The sequence below is a fragment of the Nyctereutes procyonoides genome, unplaced genomic scaffold (genome assembly GCF_905146905.1).
Source record: "Nyctereutes procyonoides isolate TBG_1078 unplaced genomic scaffold, NYPRO_anot_genome, whole genome shotgun sequence".
Taxonomy (NCBI): domain Eukaryota; kingdom Metazoa; phylum Chordata; class Mammalia; order Carnivora; family Canidae; genus Nyctereutes; species Nyctereutes procyonoides.
The window spans coordinates 55177826-55201508 of record NW_026575047.1 but is presented as its reverse complement, the minus strand read 5'-3'; the positions used below and the strand labels follow the sequence as shown (position 1 = coordinate 55201508).

The following is a 23683-nucleotide window of genomic DNA, read 5'->3' as shown; positions in this document are numbered from 1 at the left end:
TTCATTCTGCTGCAGCATTTTGATTAAAATCTGTCCTCTGTATATATCATACAGTTGTGTTTTTGTTTGTTTTCTAACCCAATCAGAGAGTCTATTTTATTTTAGGAATTGTTATAGGAGAAAAATCTATTTGCATTTTTGTTATTAGTGACTATTTTAACATTTCTTCTTTTTATCTAAATTCAGTTTGCCAACATATAGTATTACATGCTTTTCTATTATTTGTCAATTTACCATACTTTCTTTTATTTTTTCTTTTTCTGTTCCTGCATTTTAGTGTATTGGCTGAATTCTTTACTTTGTATCTAGTGATTTAGAAATTATAATACCATGTCTGTTCCTCTCACATCTACTGAAATATGCAACACACAAATTTACTTGTACTTTTTGTTCATTTTGTACATTTAACTAGGGTAACTCTATCCTACATGAACCAGGGAACAGCAAACTTCCACCTCATTCCTCTATGCCTCAATCTCCTGACTCAAACCTCTTAGTTATTATTTTATTTAAAAATATTATCAAATATTTAAACTTAACTATGACTTCTAGTGCTTTCCTCAGTAATAACTGTTGCTTGTATTCCATGCTTGACTCTTTTTTTTAGTTTCATCTCATTTTGTTAAATACATCCTTCAGAAATCACTCAAGTCTTCACAAATTTGAAACTACCTTAGTTTTTGCCTTGAGTAGTTCAGTTCAGCAAAATATCTTATTTTGAAGAGAATTTATTCTTAATAATAAAAAGTAATGCTCTATTAGCTTTGGCAAGTTTGTTTCTTGTCACAAAGATCCTTCACTTTGAGAGCTTTGAAAGGTTTTCCTTTCATCCTCAATGTTTTTAAAATTCAGCATGATAATCAAGATGTAAGTCTCTTTTTATTTACCCTACTTTGTATTCAGTATACTGTTGGTACATGAACAGACAAATACACCATCCCATTTCAATTCATTGGGCAAAAGATGGAACGCTCACTAAACCATGTTAATCATTTCCTATTTTTTAAAGTGAAATAAAGTTAGATTCTAACCTCATACCATACAGGAAAATTTTAAGAACAAAGGCCCCACAAAATAAAAACAAAACAAAACAAAACAAACAGAAAAACAAAAGAAAAACTCCTTGGTTTACTTTAGTAATTTAGTTTATTACAAACTTTTTAAAGTATTACAAGAAGCTATAATAGAATGTATGTGTAATCTCCTAGCATGGAATCTCAAAGTCTTAGAGGATACATTAAAAAAAAATAACAAAATAGATCTGATTTACTGAGAGTGCAAAATTTATCTTAAATAAAAGACCATAAATCATGCTCTACAATACAACCTGAGTAATCTAAATTGAATAATCCTCATGACAGATTGGTATGGAAAGTGAAGGAGAAAAGAAAATGTAATCATTGCTAGGTTAATAGTTTCTCAGGCTAAGTCCATGTATGTTTTATGACCCATACCCAACACTCCCACCCCAAACAATCAAAATCTACGTATGTATATATGTATGTATGTGTATATGTATTTGGTGCTGGAAAGAGTGATCGGTCAATCCAGACACTGTGAGTTCCAGTGCTATTACCCAAGCTGTGGCCTCCAGCAATTCCCTACTGGACTCACATAACGGCCCTCGTAGTACACCTGCTCATGGTAATTTGATGCTTTCCAGTGCTATTTGCTACACTAACTTTTGGGGATAAAACATGTGTTCAGTACAAGGTCTTCCTGACAGAGATCACTTGCCAGTGGGGAAGGAGAGTGTGAAACCTGATTTTCCATGTGACATGCTGCTTAGAAACAGCAAGTCCTCCATGGCACACAGTGGCCCAGGCAGGTACAGTCCTAGAGGAGAAGTCTGGCCAGGTTGATCTGAATTCCTCATTGTAGTTCTTTGACATTATCTAATTCTTCAACCTCACGCTTGCATTAAAAGCAAATGCTGGTGACATTTGATCCCTTCCAAGACTGTCTCCCCCTACTTCTTTAAGAGCTCTCTGCATGCCATGGCCTAATTTCATATTTTCTCATGAAAATGCCTTATCTTGGCTCCTATGTCTTCATCTAACTACTCTCTCTAGGTAGCCATTGTCCCAGAGTGAGGAAACCACATACGTTATTGTCTAAACTGAGTTACTCTTAGAATTGAACAGGGCATTATTAATAGCTACACCAGGACAGTAGGCTGAACCCAGGACTGTCCCAAGCTCCCAGGCAGACAGGTCTGGTACTACCAGCCTCCCACAAATAAGTATTCCCCTCCTCCCTCTGGATGACAATCTCCCTCTTCCAGATCTTTCTAAGATTCCAGATTTATGACACAGCATTTCTCCTTGAAAGATGATCATTTGATCTCTTATCAATACAAAGGTGTTAGGCATTGGGAAAAATGAAAGGGTCTGGAGTCAAGGCTGTGGTTCTGCGTGAACAGGCTATTTAATCTCAGAAAAAAACTGAACAGTAGACCATAATTCCTGGCCATCAAATCAAATCAGATGAGACCACCCAGGGTGAGGTGTTTTTTTTTTTAACTGATTACAAGTGCCTTCAGGGCATTGCATATGTGTCCGTCTATTTATTTATTTATTTATTTATTTATTTATTATTTATAAATTTATTTTTTATTGGTGTTCAATTTGCCAACATATAGAATAACATCCAGTGCTCATCCCATCAAGTGCCCACCTCAGTGCCCGTCACCCAGTCATGTGTCCTTTTAGAAGCATAGCATCTCACATATATTAGGTCCTCAGAAAATTCTCCTGAGCTGAAGTGACAGCAGCAGCCACATCAGGCCTGTGGTGGTACCCCATAAGTAGAGTCCCCATTACTCTAGGTTTTCATATGCTCCATGGAGCACCAGGACCCCACGCTCTGTAGATGAGGTTGTGAGGGCTTGCTGAGCAGGACCAGTTTCTCTCTCATGCATCTCTTCCTGTGAATCACAAAACCCTATGAGGTCCTCCATGCAGGCAGCCTTAAGCACAGCCTAGATGGGGTGGGTGGGGGGTAGGGAAGGGCAGTAGGAATTTGCCTGGGTTCCCACAGCAGGCTGAAGAGAGCAAGTAAGAGCAGACCTTGGCCGCTGCCACTGTGCTACCTGCCCCACTCCTCCCCTCAGGCAGTTCATGATGATGACTGAACTTCCCATCGAATTCCTGTCTCACATATTTATTACATAGACCCTTACAATCATGTTGGCTCTGTGTCTGATGTTACTAAGATCAATAAGCTCATCTCCAAAAGCCATGCTCTTGGACACAATCAGTCTCACAGGGCCCTCAGGGTATAGGGAGAGGGCAGGTGCTCAGTGGACTGGCCCTGTGCCACAGACAGAAAGACAGTTTGCTTCAGCCATCTGGATTCAAAACCGTCCCTAGAAAATTCTGCTCACCGCAGCACCTGGCCCTCTGTTTGAAATTCTGCTCAAATCCTTGCATAGTGGTTTGCATTTTGTCATCCCACTATGGCTGGCAAGGGATTTGGAAAAAGAAAAGTTGGATGTCAGATGCTTTGAAACTAGGAAGAGACAGACTCACCTTTCCAGAATGAAAGACAAAAGAGACGCCAAGAGGTCTAAAAGTAGAGTCAACTTGGAGGGAGGAAAAGAGGAATTATTTTGTTTTGTCTAACTCATAGAAAAATAAAAGAGCTCTAAAAGTATGACCAGAGGTAGACCAGCCTGAGATACATCGGACTCTGAAGTCAGGTACATCCTACTGGATGACCTTGGGCAAGAAGCTGAATCTCTCTGAGCTCCAGTTTCGTGTCCTGAGAAATGTGGGTGCTAATGACTGACTTTGGAGCCATCCAGCCATTTGCAGAAAGCGTGGAACCAGGTGAAGGTGTTGAAAGGTCCAGTAGGGATAGTCCATGCTGCCCAGTGCAGACAGGCTGGCCTCTGAGTCAGCTTAGGGCAGACAAGTATCTGGGCTGATAGTGGCAGAATGACAACATATGTTCATGTGTCCTCTGTCCCTCAACATTACCAAGAAGCTAGAGGAAATAATGGAAGCAAAACACATCCACTGTGATCAGCTGGGAACAGTGCACAAGCAGAGAAGAACAGGTAACTTCTGAACAAAATAACCATGGGTGGGAATCAGTTGATAACAGGAGAAGTCAGAAGGAGAATATGAATAAGTATTTTAACAGTTATTCAGGGTAAAAAAGAAATGAAATTCTACAGAAAGGATGAGAGCCTCTTCCATCTCACTCATGATAAAAGCCAAGACCTCCAAGACCTGGGCCACACCCTGCTGTGTCTCTGACCTCCTCTACCCACATACTCCAGCACACTAGAACACTCCTTGTGTTGCTGGACAGACCCAGATGATATGTTCCTGTCTCAGGGTGATCAAAAAAGATACAATTTTTTCAAAGATTAAAGTATGACACTTTCACAAAATATAAAATGAACATGCGTGAAAGTTTTTAAGTCATTAATTAATGAGGGAAAAGGCAAGGTGTCAAAAACCAATTCCAAGGAACATCCAAAACGTGGACATGTCAAAGGCAATCATGAATGCAGATCAGATCTGTTAGCGGAGGAATCAGTCTACCAGACAAAATCCATCTGCTTCCCTATACACTGGAGTCATTTGCATTACTATACATTTCCTAGAACTTACAGAATTGAAAAGTAGTTCAAAGACCATGACAGATTCAGACAGTTTCTGCTAACCTGGAAGGTGCATGTGACCACACACATAGCATGCCATAGGCCACCTGGTCATTGTTCTCTTGTCTGTCTTGTTTTCAAATATCAAGGCTTTTCACAACCTTTCCTGACAGGCTTTGTGCACTTGTTCTTTCTGTCAAGAACCTCCCTGATGCCATATGACTTGTTCCTCCACCTCCTTCTGGACCTTCTGTTGGCCTCATGTCCTACCCATGGTTCTCTCCCTTTCTCTAGAGTGCAGGGATTTTTGTCTGGCTTAATTGCTGCTGTGTCCTTGGATCCTAGGTCAGGGTGTGGTAGCAGCACATAAGCCTTTGCTAAATATTGGTTCAGTGAATGAACAAATTAAAAACAAACATCAAAGGGACAGGTGTAAAAAAGGGGAGGTTTGGGCAGACAGTTCAGAGGATAGTTTTGGAGATACACACATAGGTTACCCAGTTCCACTTACTTCTTGAAACCAGGTAACTATTTTACTTTCTTCCTACCACACCTTGTTAGAAATAGCCTCCCTCCAGATTAGGTCTCAATGTTTGATGATGCAGATAATGCTATAACAGCACATCCTAAAACCTCATTCTCTAGGAGGTCCAAAGCTGTAAAATTACCTTTGCTCAACTGGAGATTCCTGCTGCATCCAAGAGCTGCTACTCATGGCCTCCTGCCCTGAGCCCCACTCCCAGGCCAGCCATGATTGCATTATGGCCCTTGAGCATCAAGTCATTAACCTTCTTCAAAAGGCATTAACATGACAACACAGAATAAAAGATTTTCTCCCTAAGACCCCATTCCATATGTGCACTGATATAATAACACATGAAGCCCACAATGGGGCTATGGTCACTCACAAGGATGTAGATCCTGGCTCTTCTCTGTTACCTTTGCTACCTGCCTGTCTCCTCTCTGCTTTCACTGAGAAACCCACTTAGTCTTTATGATGCTCTCCTTCCTACTCACATCACTTTTGTCTTCCACATCAAGAGCCAGGATTGGAAACTCAATCAGGCCAAGGTGTCAACAACTGAAATGTGAGTGTTCAATTCATCTGTTCTGTAGCTAAACATGTCAAAAGCTGTCCTTCTCAGGCCCAAGGCCCAAGGCCCTGATAGCTGCCTATACTAAACATTAACAGCCTGGCTTGAGGCTTGAGGCCCTGGCTACCAGTGTACACTTGGTCCATGCATAACAAAGATTCTACTATTACTACTGAATGAACAGCTCAAGAATGGAGAAGCCCAGAGAGGCTGAGGTACTGGCCTGTGGCTACACAGTGCAGGGAAAACCAAGGTGTCACTGTGGCTCAGGCTTTCTTCCACCAGCCACCTGCTGATATAAATGATGCCTTTCATTCTGTCCAAATGGGAAAATCATGAAAAGCTAGCCACAATGCTACTCACTCTGAGTAAGACCATGTTCAGAAAAGCCCTTGATCTACAGGCTTAAAGTAAAGCAGAATAAAACGACCAAGAAAACACTGGAATCATCATCTGGCAGGGATGCTTTTATCAGCACCCGTCCTCTCCTCAGAGCAACCTGGCCAGCTGGCTGGCAGCATTGGAACTTGTTCACCATCCATCAGGAAAATAAAGCAGCCCATCCCAGAAACGATGCAGAGATGGCAGTTTTACAATGACCCAGCCTCCTGAAAGCACAGAAAATGTATTATATCCCCAAAACCATTAGTGGCTCACACTCCATTATGAAGCCAGAAAGAGCAAGAAATGTGATGGACATGTTTGTGATGCTTCTTCCCCTGACCTGAATCAATGCTCCTTTCAAAACCATGGCTTACACAGAGTGATGGCATATCCCCCTTCTTAAGGAAAAGCTCCTGCTGCAAACACAACATATTAATGAACCATCACGAAAGCCTACTGAGAGAATGTACCATTTAGAGTGCCTGGAAGCTGGCAGAAAATATTAAGCTCAACATCTTTCAAAATCCCCCAAAACAGACTATCAGAAGGTCAGGATCCTATCAAATTCAAGCCTGTTTTTTCTACTTCCTGTGTCAATTTTTTTTGGCTCAGTCACAGGTTCATGTTTTCCAGCTTGCCAATATGATTTCTTTCCTTTCTTCTCTTGCTGCACTTAGCAGTACCCATGTCACCTGACCTCTTCCCTCCTCCTCTTAATTCCTGTATCCTCCCTTCATCCTTCCATCCTGTCCATGCACAAATATTAAGCACTCTCTAGACCCCCAGGAGAAGTGGCTGACCCCATGTGCTATGGGGGACAGGAATCCCTTTCTGTGACAGAGCTTGACAGAGAGACACACCAAGAACTCAGTGGGATAGGGTGCCAAGATGAGGTCCAAGGGATGAAAGAAGGGTGAGCATTCCACTTTAACAGGGGAGAGCTCATGAAGATGTCCTGTAGTAGGAAAGAGCTCAGACAGTAGTAGGAAAGAGGAAAGAGCCCTGAAGCAGCAGGTGTAAGAGGCAGCAGCAGGGGGTGGGCCGGGCCACTCCCACCTTTGGGGCAAGGCCATGTGACTTGTGTCTAGACACAGGGAAAAACCAGTGAATGGAGGCAGGGAGAAAGGTGATATCTTTGTGTTTAGTAACTCTCTCTGCTTGCCTCTTGTGCTCTCTCTTCCTCCTACAGGTCCCTCCACGATGCTGAGTGTTCCTTCATTACAAATGTCTGTTTTGGTCCTTCATCCCTTCCCCCAACTCTCTAATTTGGCTTTCCTGCTTCATCACTTTCCTTCCATAAAGCACATCTTTGTCTTCCTTTCCCTCTCTCCCTATATGCCCTGGAGAGGGGAGGTTGACTTCTGCTCCCCTGATCCAGGCTGTGTCCCTGCCTATTCTGTTCAACAGAGTGTAGTGAAGGGGCTGCTCTGGGAGTCTTAAGTCTGAAGGCCTACAGAGCCTGGTGGCCCTCACTTCCTTCCTCTCTGAGTACTCCCTGACACCACACTGAGGGATGCCTGTGCCAAGTGGAAAAGTCTCCTAGAGGAAGCTGAGTGGCACAAGTGACAGCCCCAGTGGAGCTCCCACCAACAGCTGCCATCACTGCCAGCCATGGGGGTGCAACCCTCCACACTGCTGCTCCCAGGTCACTGCTTTTGGCCAACAACTCACATACACAGACAGGCAGCCACATGGGTCCAGTCAGCCCACAGCATGGTGAGAAGTAATAATGCATACATTTTTTTTTAAGACACCAAATTCAGGGTAGTCTGTCAAGCAGCAAAAGATAAATAACACCATGTCTATGACTGGCTTCGAATATATTCTATAACCTGCTTATGCTACACCATGGTTTTGTGGACATGCAAGCCATATATTTAGCAGTTACTTCAGAAAGGAGATTCTACATCCCATTTCTCAGAAAAAATAATCAGAAGAGGCAGCCTCTACAGATTCCATGATGGAAGCCAATAGATGTGGCCAATAAGGAGATGCGGAAAAGAGGAAGGAAAAAAAAAGTCAGAACTCAAGGGGAAACATGAGAGGAAATGGATTCTGGGACCACTGGGTGGGTCAGACATGTGGGGGGTATTATTACTTCTGAGGGCCTGCTTCCTGGGGACAACAGGTGGAGACTGTACCTTTGCTCATTGAAATTCAGTTTATATAGAATACTTGGTAACTCTTCATTAGCCAGAACATTAGAATCAACAATCACTGTATTTATTAGGGTGTGAAGTTCCATAAGCCATAAGAACCATCTCTCTAGCCCATTAAGATTTTACCACATTGTGGGATCCCTGGGTGGCGCAGCGGTTTGGCGCCTGCCTTTGGCCCGGGGGATCAAATCCCACGTCGGGCTCCCGGTGCATGGAGCCTGCTTCTCCCTCTGCCTATGTCTCTGCCTCTCTCTTTCTCTGTGTGTGACTATCATAAAAAAAAAAAAGTTTAAAAAAAAGATTTTACCACATTGTAGTATTTATTCTTGACTTCAAATGAAAAAGAACTAAATTAAGCACAATGCAAAACCACTGACAGTTCTTTCTAAAGTCATACCATCTTACTCCAAGCAGAGATGCTCAATACCATGACTGTAAATGTACCACTGACATTTGATCTTTGCCAAGTACCACTCTAAGCATGCTAGGTACATCCTCAGGGTTATCCTTTCCAAACTCTGTGAAGCTGGCATCTCCTCCATTTTGCAAAGGAGAAGTCTGAGACTTAACAGTTATACACATAGTAAATATTATAGCTAAGATCACACCCAGACTTCTCCAATTCTCATTGTAAGAGCTCGTTGTCCTTAAGCAGCCAACAGCAATGCCACTTATGAGGGGATGAACTTGTCCCCCACCCCTAATTCACTTGCTGAAGGCCTAGTTCATATCTTAGCATACCTCAGTATGTGAGTGTGTGACTGTATTTGGAAAGAGTCTTTAAAGAGGAAGCTAAGTTAAAATGAGGTCATTAGGGTGGGCCCTAATCCAATATGACAGTTGTCCTCACAAGAAGAGATTAGAGAACACAGACATTCACAGAGGGAAGACCATGTTAAGACACAGACGATGGACTTCTACAGGTGAGAGGAGACTCAAAAGAAACCAAATCTGCTAACACCTTAATCTTGGACTTCCAGCCTCCAAAAGAAAATACATTTCTGTGAGAAAACAAATTTTTGTTTCAGTCACTCAATCTGTGGTATTTTATTCTGGCAGCACTGGCAGACTGATGATCCAAAGTGAGCACATGGGATTCCATGTGCTCCACCTATTCAGTAGGGTATCACTGACTCGGACTTTATACATATTGCAAAGCTCAAGCACCAGAACTTAAGAAGCTGAAAAGTGGCAGCAAATAAGGAGGGAATAATATTCTTCTAGAAACAGGCCCAATGATCCCAATGAAATGTAATCGCCAGTAAGAAAGAGAATTAAAAGTCAATACAAGATAAAGAATCACCCAGCCCCCTAAAAGCAGTGTAGGAGAAACACATCAGCTGGTCCCTGAAAATCATGGGGAGTGGCCAATGGTCACACTATTTCCTAAATCAAGAAGGCATGGGGCTTCTGTCTTCTCTTCCAGGTAGGACCAAAGACAGCAGTCACCCTAGGAAATATATTTCTTTTATATTAAGTTTGTCATCACATTCTAGATCTTACTGGGAAGGGACGGTCTGGATCCCCTTATTTTGAATATGTAATTTAGCCAAAAATCTTAGTGCTTCTAGAAATTTACCCTGCCTGTATACTTGCCTTTTGGGCATCTGGTCTACAAATCAGACTCTACTGGATTACTGATGAACCCCTCATTTCTTGATATCAGTAGCAGGACTATTAGAATATGACTGTCATATGCCTTTTGGTCAAGTACTTGACCTGTGTCACAAGCTTCCAAGCACAGCTAGAGGTGACAACCTCATGCACTCAGCTACAGGCAGCAGGGCTTTCCCAATGCACACTGGGGAATGCATTAAATAAGGACTTGTGTTCAAACAGTGGACCAGTCATGCATGCTATGGGCCAGAAACTTATGTTGTGACAATAATCCTACCATTCATGTGCAAAGGTACTTACACATGCAAAAATGCCTCAGTGTCATTATGCATAAAAGTATATATGTACCTATAATGCACAGCCCTATAAACATGGCCATCACAGGGAGAGTGCTAAGTAACACAAGCCTGCATGCCAAGGCAGAGAACATGGGAGAAGGGGACAGAATGCTTTTCAAATGCCTGGCCATTCACAAAGCATCATGGGCAGCAATGATCCCAAACTACAGATAATGTGTCTGATGTTTCTATAAAATACTCAAATATACTTGGTTGTTACATGTATGCAAGAATAAAATCATTCTTCCTTTTGTCCAATGTGCTTACCTGTTATAGAGAAGAATGTCTGGCTTCCAAATCAGGCCATCTGGGAAACGAACAGTCTTCACGCCTGGATATTCTGACATATTCCATTGTAAATAGTGATCTGTCCAAGACTGACACAGACAATGACATTAGTAGCACTTTGTTTTCCTGTCTACTAATGTTTCTTAAGGGAGATTATTAGTTACATTCAAAGCCAAAAAAAAAGATCCAGATACTTATTTACATAAGTGAATTGTTATCTACAAAATATAAGGAAACTGGGAATTAAATAATCTCTTCTTAAATGACCATGAATAGTATAAAAACCACATTTAAGATCCTGCTGTCACCATGACCACATTCAGACAGTAGCATTAAAGCTAATTCCGGTCCACTGCATGCCCCCAAGCCTTCCCCTCCCACAGCAGATGGGTTTTTTTCTAGCCAAATGAGTAACTGTTTTGCTTTCAAAGTTCTCCACTGAAGGGACACTCAGGAAAAATAAATTCACTTATTTCAATCAGAAAAGAACTAAGCTGGAAAAATGAAGAATATTTATTTCCATGAAACAATTTTGTGCAGCTGCTAGGGAACCTCTCAGAACCTTCTAAGGAGGGTGTGTTTTTGGAATGGAGTTCTTATTTTCATGTAGGAATAGTGCTTCTGATGCCACAACCCCAAAATGCAAACACTCGTTTGATGGTAAAACACTGAATCAAGACAAGGGTGCAGATGAGGACTGAGGAAATAAATACACCAGCACAGGTGTGTTTCCATACCTGGGGTCCCTTGTCCCAGGACCACACACCCCAGTCCGACCTGGGGTCCACTAGCTCTGTAAAGACTAGTTAGGTAGGTTCCCACCTACAGCTGCTATACAAATAGCATCACCAAGCCAGGGCTGCAAGGCTGGCCCATTTGGACTCAGCAGCTCCTATAAATATGCCACAATCAGGGCAGACCCCAGGAAAGGCCCCATCCTATATGTGGTCTCCTTGGGGCCACTTGTACTCTGGAGATCAGACCTTCTCAGACTTAGAAAGGTATGTGATGCAACATATCTAGTTGGGACTGAGGCAACTCTCCATAATCAAACGTATTATTATTTCTGCAAGAAAACATGCATACTGACACTAAGTCAGAAAAATAAATGCCCCCACTAATATCTATTTCAGTTTGATTTTAAACTCCATGAGTTTGATGCAAAGTTACAAACACAACATCACGGAAAACAAAAACCCTTTAATTTTCAAAGCTGTTGAGATTTGGGAATTGCAGCCCACGGGCAGTGGATCACAGTGCATGTCCCAGAGATCTCACCATCCTCTAGAGAGAACAGAAAAGCATCCGGAAAGGCTGTCCCACTTCTGGGGCCATCTGAAGTCAGATGAGAGCCAACAGCCTGTGAGTAATGTCACTTTACAGCCATGAGCTTCTGCGAATGAAGAGTTGGTGATGTATAATGTGCTGAAGAATCGTCTGGGGCATTTAGGATGGAAAGTCACCCCACTGATATTTCTACTTGATGTGGTTAGTTACTGGAAGACAGGGGAGGAGAAGGAAGAGAAGGGAAAGGACAGTACCAGGGAGCCAGACTTGTTGAAACTGGTTTGCAGGAATGCCTGGGCATCAACCAAACTGTTTGGTACCTGATAATAAGTGTCAACCTAGAAATGAGGCCCATTTTTTTTCATCTAAGATCAAAATAGTTGACTGGAAGAATTTTCAAAACACATATGTATGGAGTTTTCTGACACTAAGTACATGCTGTCTTTTACACCAACAACAAATTATCTGATTCTCTGGACACCAACTGGGTGTCTAGGCATTCAGTTCTATTTTGATCCTCTACCTGGAGTTATTATCAGAGCAATACTCCCAGATCACCTGGAAGAATCTATTCTTTTCCTTCTCTTCCCATTTCTGTGGGATCTTTCCTCATTAAATCTTCAAGACCTAATTATATAGGGTTATTATGGGGACACACAAGGGAGGAAGGGGTCCTGGATCTGAAACACACCACAGGAACCCCAATTCTTCCATGGATCTGAGAACTGGCCTCATTAGCACCTGCCTTGAATCCAAGGAAACTTTTGAAGTATGTGTGAATGCACATGCATGAGATATTTACAGCAGGAGAGTGAGAGAGAAAAAAGGGAATATTTTCTTTGCTTTTTCTTTTTAAGTACACAATGGTATTATAACAAGAAACATATTTGGTCTATGTCCCAGGTTCTTGGCACAGGCCTTCTAAAACCAGGGGAATTCCCTGAGGATAGAAGTGTCTCTTAATATTCATACAGAGCCCCTTCTGAGCATACTAGAAGTTATTCCAATGAGGTGAGGTGACTTAGGAAGGGACCTCTAGATCACCTCAGGTTGCCAGCATGCAGCTGGTCATCACAAAGACCAAGCTTTGATTAAAGGGTGGGTACTTTCAGCCCCATCCAACCTTAATATCCAGGGAGAGAATGGAGACTGTGTTATAAAAACTCCTGAACAACAAGGTGAACATATCCAGGTGCTAGGAGAGTTACTAGCCCATGAAGAGCAGAAAAGCTGTGCCTTCCCCACACCTTGCCCTATGCATCTCTTCCATTCAGTTGTTCCTGACCAGTATTCTTTTTTTTAATAAACTTATTTTTTATTGGTGTTCAATTTGTCAACATACAGAATAACACCCACTGCTCATCCTGTCAAGTGCCCACCTCAGTGCCCGCCACCCAGTCACCCCCACCCCCTGCCCTCCTCCCCTTCCCCCATCCCTAGTTAGTTTCCCAGAGTTAGGAGTCTTTCATGTTCAGTCTCCCTTTCTGATATTTCCCACTTTTTTTTTCTCCTTTCCCCTTTATTCCCTTTCACTATTTTTTATATTCTCCAAATGATTGAGACCATATAATGTTTCCTGACCAGTATTCTTTATAATAAATCAGTAAATATAAATGTTTTCCAGGCGGGGCAAGATGGCGTAAGAGTAGGGTCCCCAAGTCACCTGTCCCCACCAAATTACCCAGATAACCTTCAAATAATCCTGAAAACCTACGAATGCGGCCTGAGATTTAAAGAGAGAACAGCTGGAATGCTACAGTGAGAAGAGTTCACGCTTCTATCAAGGTAGGAAGACGGGGAAGAAAGAAATAAAGAAACAAAAGGCCTCCAAGAGGGAGGGGCCCCACGAGGAGCCGGGCTGAGGCCAGGGCGAGTGTCCCCAGGACAGGAAAGCCCTGCCCGGAGAAGCAGGAGCTTCACCAACCTTCCCAGACAGAAAGGGGCTCACAGGGAGTTAGAGCAGGACCCAGGAGGGCGGGGATGACCTCAGGCTCCCTGGGACACTAACAGACACCTGCGCCCTGGGGAGAGTGCGCCGAGCTCCCTAAAGGGCTGCAGCTGGTACCCCGCAGGCCCGGGGGCAACTCAGAGGCAGCTCCGGGAGAGGGTCCCAGCAAAAGGGGCTGCGGGCAGGAGCGTGATTCCACCAGCGCAGGCCCCGGAGCACAGGGCGCTGGGGACACAGCCCAGGATCCTGCCTCGCCCCGGGACAGGCAGAAGCCGGGAGGGCACAGGACAGCAAGGACTCTCCTGCCCCGAGCTGAGCAGATCAGCTGCCCCGCCCCGGGAACATCCAGGCCCCTGCAGACGGAGAGCTCCAGAGTTACTGCAGGAGCTGAATCCAGGGCTCCAAAGCTGGCCCCGCCACTGTGGTTGTTCCTCCAGGGGCCTCACGGGGTAAACAACCCCCACTGAGCCTCATGATGGCCTCACCGGATATACAGGATAAACATTACTCACTGAGCCCTGCACAAGGCAGGGGGCTGAGGAGCTCCCCCAAGTGCTAACACCTAAAAACCAGCACAGCACGCCCCTCCCCCAGATGACCAGCTCGACCAACAGGGGAAAAACAAATTATTGACCCAGTAGCACTGGAAAGTTCCAGGGGAAGTCGAGGGATTTACAGTATACAGAATCAGAGGATACTCCCCCTTGTTTTTTGTTTTTTGATTTCTGTTTGCCTCCGCTGCCCCCCCTTTTTTTCTTTTTTCTTTTCTTCCTTTTCTTTTTTTTTTTTTCCTTTTTTTTTTTCTTCCTTCTCTTCTCTCTTTTTCTCCTTTTCCCAGTACAACTTGTTTTTGGCCACTCTGCACTGAGCAAAATGACAAGAAGGAAAACCTCACCTCAAAAGAAATAATCAGAAGCAGTCCTCTCTCCCACAGAATTACAAAATTTGGATTACAATTCAATGTCAGAAAGCCAATTCAGAAGCACTATTATACAGCTACTGGTGGCTCTGAAAAAAAAACCATGAAGGAATCATGAGACTTCATGACTGCAGATTTAGATATAATCAGGCAGAAATTAAAAATCAATTAAATGAGATGCAATCCAAACTAGAGGTCCTAATAACGAGGGTTAACAAGGTGGAAGAACGAGTGCATGACATAGAAGACAAGTTGATGGCAAAGAGGGAAACTGAGGAAAAAAGAGAAAAACAATTAAAAGATCATGAGGATAGATTAAGGAAAATAAAACACAGCGTAAGGAAGAAAAATCTACATTTAATTGGGGTTCCTGAGGGCGCCGAAAGGGACAGAGATGTATTTGAACCAGAATATGTATTTGAACAAATCATAGCTGAAAACTTTCCTAATCTGGGAAGGGAAACAGGCATTCAGATCCAGGAAATACAGAGATCCCCCCCCCAAAATCAATAAAAACTGCTCAACACCTCGACATTTAATAGTGAAGCTTGCAAATTCCAAAGACAAAGAGAAGATCCTTAAAGCAGCAAGAGACAAGAAATCTCTAACTTTTAAGGGGAGAAATATTAGATTAACACCGGACCTCTCCACAGAGACCTGGAGGGCATAAAGGGCTGGCAGGATATATTCAGGGTCCTAGATGAGAAGAACATGCAGCCAAGAATACTTTATCCAGCAAGGCTTTCATTCAGAATAGAAGGAGAGATAAAGAGCTTCCAAGATAGGCAGGAACTGAAAGAATATGTGACCACCAAAACAGATCTGCAAGAAATTTTAAGGGGGACTCTTAAAATTCCTCTTTAAGAAGAAGTCCAGTGGAACAATCCACAAAAACAGGGACTGAATAAGTATTATGATGACACTAACCTCATATCTTTCAATAGTAACTCTGAACGTGAATGGGCTTAATGACCCCATCAAATGGCGCAGGGTGTCAGACTGGATAAAAAAGCAAGACCCATCTATTTTCTGTCTACAAGAGACTCATTTTAGACAGAAGGACACCTACAGACTGAAAATAAAAAGTGGGAGAACCATTTATCATTCCAATAGTCCTCAAAAGAAAACAGGGGTAGCCATCCATAAATCAGATAAACAAAAATTTATCCCGAAGACTGTAGTGAGAGATGAAGAGGGACACTACATCATACTTAAAGGATCTATCCAACAAGAGTACTTTTAACAATCATCAATATATATGCCCCGAATGTGGGAGCTGCCAAATATATCAATCAATTAATAACCAAAGTTAAGACATACTTAGATAATAATACACTTATACTTGGTGACTTCAATCTAGCGCTTTCTACACTCGATAGGTCTTCTAAGCACAACATCTCCAAAGAAATGAGAGCTTTAAATGATACACTGGATCAGATGGAATTCACAGATATCTACAGAACTTTACATCCAAACTCAAACTCAATTGAATACACATTCTTCTCAAGTGCACATGGAACTTTTTCTCCAGAATAGACCACATACTGGGTCACAAATCGGGTCTGAACTGATACCAAAAGATTGGGATCGTCCCCTGCATATTCTCAGACCATAATGCCTTGAAATTAGAACTAAATCACAACAAGAAGTTTGGAAGGACCTCAAACACGTGGAGGTTAAGGACCATCCTGCTAAAAGATGAAGGGGTCAACCGGAAATTAAGGAAAAATTAAAAAGATTCATGGAAACTAATGAGAATGAAGATACAACCGTTCAAAATCTTTGAGATACAGCAAAAGCAGTCCTGTGGGGGAAATACATCGCAATACAAGCATCCATCCAAAAACTGGAAAGAACTCAAATACAAAAGCTGACCTTGCACCTAAAGGAGTTAGAGAAAAAACAGCAAATAGATCCTACACCCAGCAGAAGAAGAGAGTTAATAAAGATTCGAGCAGAACTCAATGAAATCGAGACCAGAAGAACTGTGGAACAGATCAACAAAACCAGGAGTTGGTTCTTTGAAAGAATTAATAAAATAGATAAACCATTAGCCAGCCTTATTAAAAAGAAGAGAGAAGACTCAAATTACTAAAATCATGAATGAGAAAGAAGAGATCACTACCAACACCAAGGAAATACAAACGATTTTAAAAACATAGTATGAACAGCTATACGCCAATAAATTAGGCAATCTAGAAGAAATGGACGCATTTCTGCAAAGCCACAAACTACCAAAACTGGAAATGGAAGAAGTGGAAAACCTGAACAGGCCAATAACCAGGGAGGAAATTGAAGCAGTCATCAAAAACCTCCCAAGACACAAAATTCCAGGGCCAGATGGCTTCCCTGGGGAATTCTATCAAACCTTTAAAGAAGAAACCAGATCCCTGGGTGGCACAGCAGTTTAGCACCTGCCTTTGGCCCAGGGCATGATCCTGGAGACCCGGGATTGAATCCCACGTCAGGCTCCCGGTGCATGGAGCCTGCTTCTCCCTCTGCCTGTGTCTCTGCCTCTCTCTCTCTCTCTCTGTGACTATGATAAATAAATACAAATTAAAAAAATGTTAAAAAAATAAAAAAATAAAGAAGAAACCAAACCATATCTATTCTACTAAAGCTGTTTGGAAAAATAGAAAGAAATGGAGTACTTCCAAACTCGTACTATGAGGCATCACCCTAATTTCAAAACCAGACAAAGACCCCACCAAAAGGAGAATTATAGACCAATATCCCTGATGAACATGGATGCAAAAATTGTCAACAAGATACTAGCCAGTAGGATACAACAATATTGTTGATCTTCACATTTAGAAGAGTGTTTCCTTCTTTCCCTTCCATTTCTATAAAGCAGAGATTTTCTCCACCTGTGAACTCCACGGTCCACACCACCAGCTTGCCTCCTGCCATATCTCTAGGGAGTCATTTGGTCACAATATTTTAACCTTTTGGTCAGAATGTAAATTTCACAGCCTTATTATAAATAGCTTAGGAGAAGAAACTGGGTCTCATCTACTCTGGATCCTTCTCACATGACCCAGTTCAATGCCTTCTACATAGTAGGTACTCAAAAAGATCAGTTGAATAGGTACGTGAGATAACAAATTTGAGTTTTAGAACAAATGAAGTGGCATACACTTCTGCAAGTATAAAAATTAATTAAAAATAAGCTGTGCTTGAAAGAAATTTAGAAGTCTCCAGTGACATCCTCCAAAGCAAGCATGTTTATTTATGGTGCCCCCGAACTCAATGCAACAAATAATAATGCAGTTACTACTTTCCTGGAAAACAATACCCTTTGAAAAAATATTTCCAAATCATATACACTGTTGAAGATCATTTGCTTACTGGGGGATAAGGAATGTAGGCATCAGGAAGACAAATCTGTCTGTGACCTAACATGCAGTGAGCATATTAGGTATTTCTCACTATGTACCATCGAGAATATGGGGAATGTCTGGTTTTATGCTAAAAAGGAAGCATTTGCATTGTCTCTCAGAATTCCCAGAGCTTCACCTTCACTACAGCATTTAGATGTTATTTGGAGTTGGCTCCATTTTGTATCATGATACCTTAGCCCTCCCTCAGTTCCTAGGTTGAGTTTTTTGTTTTATTCATTAATTCCAGAAAAATTATTCCAGGGTGGAAGCAATGGTATTCACATGCAGTGGTCAGTATAGATCTGTTCTAAAGGTCAAACTACCAGATCAGGTGTGGGCATGAAAGACAAGAGTTAAGGGTGACTCTGAGGCTTCTAATCTGAACAAATGAATACATGGAGTTACCAATTATCCAAATAGAGACAGCTATTATAGGCCCGAAGGGCAGGCTGCCCAAAATGTACCACTTTGGGCATACTGATTATTTTAAATAAAAGTTATTTAGAAGAGTCTGTGCAAGAAGGACACTCAGACCCTCCTCTGTCCCCCTGAATGCAGGAAATAAATTTCTCCCCTGAAAGTTACTCTCCCTACCAGAAGCTAAAGAGACTTCCTTATCACCAGAGATAGAAAATTTAGAGCCAGAAAGGCAATAGAAACAACCCTTGTTACTTTTTACTAATTTCCTAGCATAGTCCAAATTCCTTTCAGAATTCCTTACTAAATAAAGCTCCCAAAGTTAAGGGTTTTTGTCCTGCCAATTCCTCACAGATTTATTGTCTCTTTGCCTAAAAAGTTCAAAAACTATCTGCTTTGGTCATTTCTGTATGTCTCAATGTCATTATTGGGCCTCCGTGTGCATATAACAAAATTTTATTGTTTTTTTTTCTCCTATTAATCTGTCTCAAGTAAATTCAATCTTAGTCCAGCTGGAAAACTTTAAAGGGTAGAGAAGAATTTTTTCTTCTCTTAACTATGGAGGGGAAAAATGTAAAAGGGAATGAAGGGATGGTCTGGAACACACTGGGATCAAGAGCCTACTAGGTGCCCACATTGGGAACACCAGGGAGGAAGTTGGGTTGGTGCTGTTAGCTCCTGAATGGTGTCTTCAGTCTGGATACTGGGCCCTCCAACTCCTGAGCAAGGAATGGCTGGACAGACATCAAAAGACAGCAGAGGTGGGCAGCCCAGGTGGCTCAGTGGTTTAGCGCTGCCTTCAGCCCAGGGCCTGATCCTGGAGACCCAAGATCAAGTCCCACGTTGGGTTCCCTGCATGGAGCCTACTTCTCCCCCCTGCCTATGTCTCTGCCTCTCTCTCTCTCTCATGAATAAATAAGTAAAATCTTTAAATAAAAAGAGAGACAGCAGAGGGAACTCGGGAGTCATGAGTGAGTTAGGAGAAAAACCTAAGAAGAGGTTTCCAGACACTAGGTGAAGTACGATTTCAAGAAAGAGGGGCCAATCAACTCTACCCAAACACTCCTGAGAGACCCAGTAAGCTAAGAGGGAAAAATCAATCCCTAGAAAAGGCAAAACAATACTGTTGTTCTACCCCTGGTAGGGAGTGTGGGAATAGGGCAGGTATCAGACATCATTTGGGGTATGGCAAAGTTCTGTTTCCTGAGGGAGATGGTACTCAAGAGCTGAAAGCATTCCGTGGCAGTACACTTAGGGTCTGTTCATTGCCTTGTATGTAAAGTTTTTGCCTTGAAAGACACCCTAGTCAAAGAGCTTCATGAAACATATAAGTGAAAGTGACCACTGTCTGCTATTCTACTTTGAACTGAACTCAAAAATAAGCTAGATCTATAGAAAGATGAATAGATGGCCAACTATGGAATAAAGCAAGAATTGTAAAATGCTAATTACAGAATCTAAGAGGTGAGGATACAGACTCACCGTAAATTCAACTTTTAAGTATATTTGAAAATTTTCAACAAAACAATTGGGGGAAATGTTATTCATAGGATAGCATTCAGCAACCTTGAGAGTTAGTAGTTTGCTCACCCCAAGGCTGAGTTTAACTGAGAATGCATGTGAATAGACTGGTGACAGTCAGGGTCAGGCATGGGTTGGGAAAGGAACTTTGCTGTAAAGGTGAGAAGGAAACCAGAGTCACTGCTGAGGGTTAATGGTGACAACTGAGGTTTGTCTGTATGCTAATGAAAATGACCTGCAGACACTATTATGCGGCCACAAGGACAGTTGTGAAAGCAAGGCTCTTGGCAAGGACCAGGAAGGAACCTCCTCCCAGAAGGGAGGGCCTGCCTCTAAGGGGAGTACAGACCCTGTGCCCATGACCAAAGGAGGGAAGCTAAAGCAGGTGTGCACAGGCTTTAGGGTAGGATGTGCTCACTACAGAATGTTACTTTAAATACTGCAGGGAAATCTCTCAAAGGTTCTGTGAGGGATCTCATGTATAGTGAAGCGTCCTCCTGGGACACATTTAAGTGAATGTTTTCTTTCTCTCCATTGCCACATGCATGTCTTGTCCTAATGAAAGACATTTTTCCCATATCTCAGCTCCTATCCTGGAACACTCACCCAAGAAGCAAACAAAAGGTCAATGAAAAATACCAATGTCTCTATGCTAAAAATTGGGTGACAAAAACTTTCAAAGATCAGGTGGGTTATAATTCCTTTAATTCCTTGCGTTCAACAAAATTGAATGAGAGAGAAACTAGTCAAACTGTCAGCTGATACACCCTGATAAAACTATATGATTTTTGGCATGTCATCTGGAAGAAGTTCAAGGAATTAATTAACATTGCTGTAACAAAATGTCTTTCATTGTGAACAACACATTACTACATCTATTTTTAAAAGTCATAGAATTTACAGTGAAATCTGCATCGGGGTCTCATTTCCGGTAATAAAAAATAGTCATCTATGAATTAATTTAAAACAAAGCCCCATCTTTGGTAGAGAGATGAATGTCACCTTGATGAATTAAGTACGAAGAATCACCATAATCCTAAATCAATCTAGAAGAAAAAAATTAACACTTATTGTCTAAAGGAATAATTTTTATGTAAATATTTACATTTGAGAAAATCAAGACAGAGTGATTAATAAAAGACCTACAAACAAAATTATATTACAGTAGGATAAAATTTTATGTGAAAAGTGGAATCGCAATTCAAGTGCAAAGACAGGGACTGTGTGAAATATCCAGCAGTTAGAAGAAGGCCTTCTTCATGTATTTCTTAAGTGAATGATATAGACATAAATTATTATGTTATTTAGGTTCCACTTAAAATAGAGACTAACAGTTTTACTTTCAAAGGTCTATATTTGTAAGTTGCTGGAAGAGACATCATTTGCAATTCATTAAATTGAGGTGAGAATTTTAAGATGTCAAGTTAAAAATCCATGAATGGAATATAGTACTTCACAATTTTTGAAGGGGCCACTAGAAAACTAAGTGTGGAGACCTCTAGTTTAGGCAACTCTCTAGGATACCCATATTTGCATCCAGAGGGCATGGGGAGTGAGGCAGTCTCCTGAGCCCTAGGACCAGTCAGTACAGATTACAGACATGCTATAGATTTGCTACAGACAATGCAGATCTTAATCTTACTACTTTTCTTGCATGAAGTGCTTTTAAAATTTCTCTAAGTCGGGAGGCCTGGGTGCCTCAGCTGTTAAGCATCTGCCTTCAGCTCAGGGCACGATCCTGAAGTCCCAGGATCGAGTCCCACATTGGGCTCCCTTCAGGGAGCCTGCTTCTCCCTCTGCCTATGTCTCTGCCTCTCTCTGTGTGTCTCTCATGAATAAATAAATAAAATCTTATAAAAAATTTTAAATAATAAAATTTCCTTAAATCAACCTAGAGTGAAATACAAGCATGTACTGAGCCCTGCACAATGCAGTGAGAAACATCCAAAAGTGGACGTTTTATTTCACATACACTAGTTTGAGTGTAGTGAGGGAGGACTGCCCTGGTTTTTATCAGAGGCTCTCTGCTTCCCGTGCATTTCATGAATTGGCATCTGGAAAGCAAGAGCAGAAAGACCCCCAGTAGAGGATTGCCATTGTCTCAACTTACCATCTGCAGCCAAATGTTGGTGGTTAAAACTTGGTTCTTCTCATCCTTCAAAGAAAAAGAAAGAACCATAAATATTGTTTATATGGTTTACAAAAGAGGGAGTGATATCATTATTCATGCAGGAATGGGACTGCTGGAACTCCTGGAGTGTGTGGGAATCAGGAGGTACCAAGTGCTTCCAAATACACTTAAGCAGCATTTCCCCAGAGTTAAGGTTTTCTCTTTATTCTAAAGTAATGCACATTTATTATAGAGCACTTACAAAACATGAAGAAGTATAAAGAAGAAAATTAAAACCCCACAGCCCCACAATCCAGAGATGACACTTGCTAATGATTTAGTTTACTTTCCTTTGTACCCTTTACAATAATTTATATGCTTAAGAAAATAAAATTGGGAATAAATTCCATTTTTTTAAAGTCAAGTTTATTACCAGAATGTATACAGTTTTAAACAAATATAAGTATCTCATGCTTCCCTCCCCCAGGAAAGGGAACATAACCTGTTAAAGCTGCCATGCTGTATGCCAATGGTGCTGTTTGGGTTACATTTCTCCCTGGTCACTGTGGATCTGCCTGCCTTTTCTCTCATCTTCTATCTACTGGGAAGCATGCCTAGCCACACACACCTGCAAGGTAAATTCTGCCCTAATGAGTAAACCAGGTTTCAGAACGGTAACACAACTTTATGAAGGAGCTATTCAAACCTGGATCTTTCTGACTCAAAGTCTTTTTCCCCACATTTCCAAACCACCTAAGGATGGGGTCCAGCAGGTCTGTACTCTAACCATAGCTTTGCTCCAGCATAGGAACCTAAAGAAAATTCTAATCAACATCAGCCTTTCCAATTGGGATGTAAGCAGTGTCTTATCACAGCTGGACAAGCCCAACATGGCCCAGCAAAAGTGAGTGTACACAGACTAATGAGTAAGTTTCATGCAATACTTATACTGAAATGGTGTTATTCAGCATTTGGCACTCAATTCCCAACTAAAGGACTCTGTAAATTCACAATTGCCATTCTCTCTAGGAAAAAAATATTTATTAATGCCCCCAAGCAGATGTGCCTAGAAGCGGAGACTGTGAGCTCCTCCAACAGGAATTATCTGGCCCCATTAACTGATGGCATACATGAGAACAGACCCAATGGCAGAAAGAACATGGCATCTGCTGGGGCGTGGTCAGAGGGCAGGGATACTAATGAGAAATAAATGCTGTTTCTCATGAAAATAAAAATGTGTTGAATATGTAAGGAACTGGCAAAGATTCTTTGATGCATCAATGCCCCCTGGCTCTGCAGCTCACACTCTGAGCAAATTTGAGAGGTGAAATTGGCAGGTCTAGGTATGTGAATCCCAAAGAAAGAAAAGAGCTGCTTGGGAATGGACAGTGGACAACATCCCAGTAGGTCCTAGACCACAGCTGTGTCCAGAAGAAGATGCCACTTCTTGGCACAGGGAAAATATATCCTATTTTCCAAAATAAATATTTCCAAAATAAATATTTTGGTGATAGGGAAAATATATCCTATTTTCCAAAATAAAACATGGTAGTCTTTTTGGTGGAAAAAGTTACATAGCTAACATTTCTCTGTACTGCATACTGAACAA

At 41.8% G+C, this 23683-nt stretch overlaps 1 protein-coding gene across 2 annotated transcripts in view; it reads right to left on the bottom strand.

The window, feature by feature from the left end:
- The window catches only part of LOC129510377 (neuronal acetylcholine receptor subunit alpha-7), a 129536-nt gene that overhangs the window by 57332 nt on the left and 48521 nt on the right, over positions 1-23683 (bottom strand). The window contains exons 3-4 of one of the 2 annotated variants that reach the window (XM_055326501.1): positions 22075-22119; positions 10472-10581 (exon numbers count right to left, since the gene is read on the bottom strand). In XM_055326501.1, coding sequence (XP_055182476.1) covers positions 10472-10581; positions 22075-22119 — 155 coding nt within the window. The remainder of the gene's footprint in view (positions 1-10471; positions 10582-22074; positions 22120-23683) is intronic. The other variant, XM_055326502.1, reaches the window with a different exon arrangement.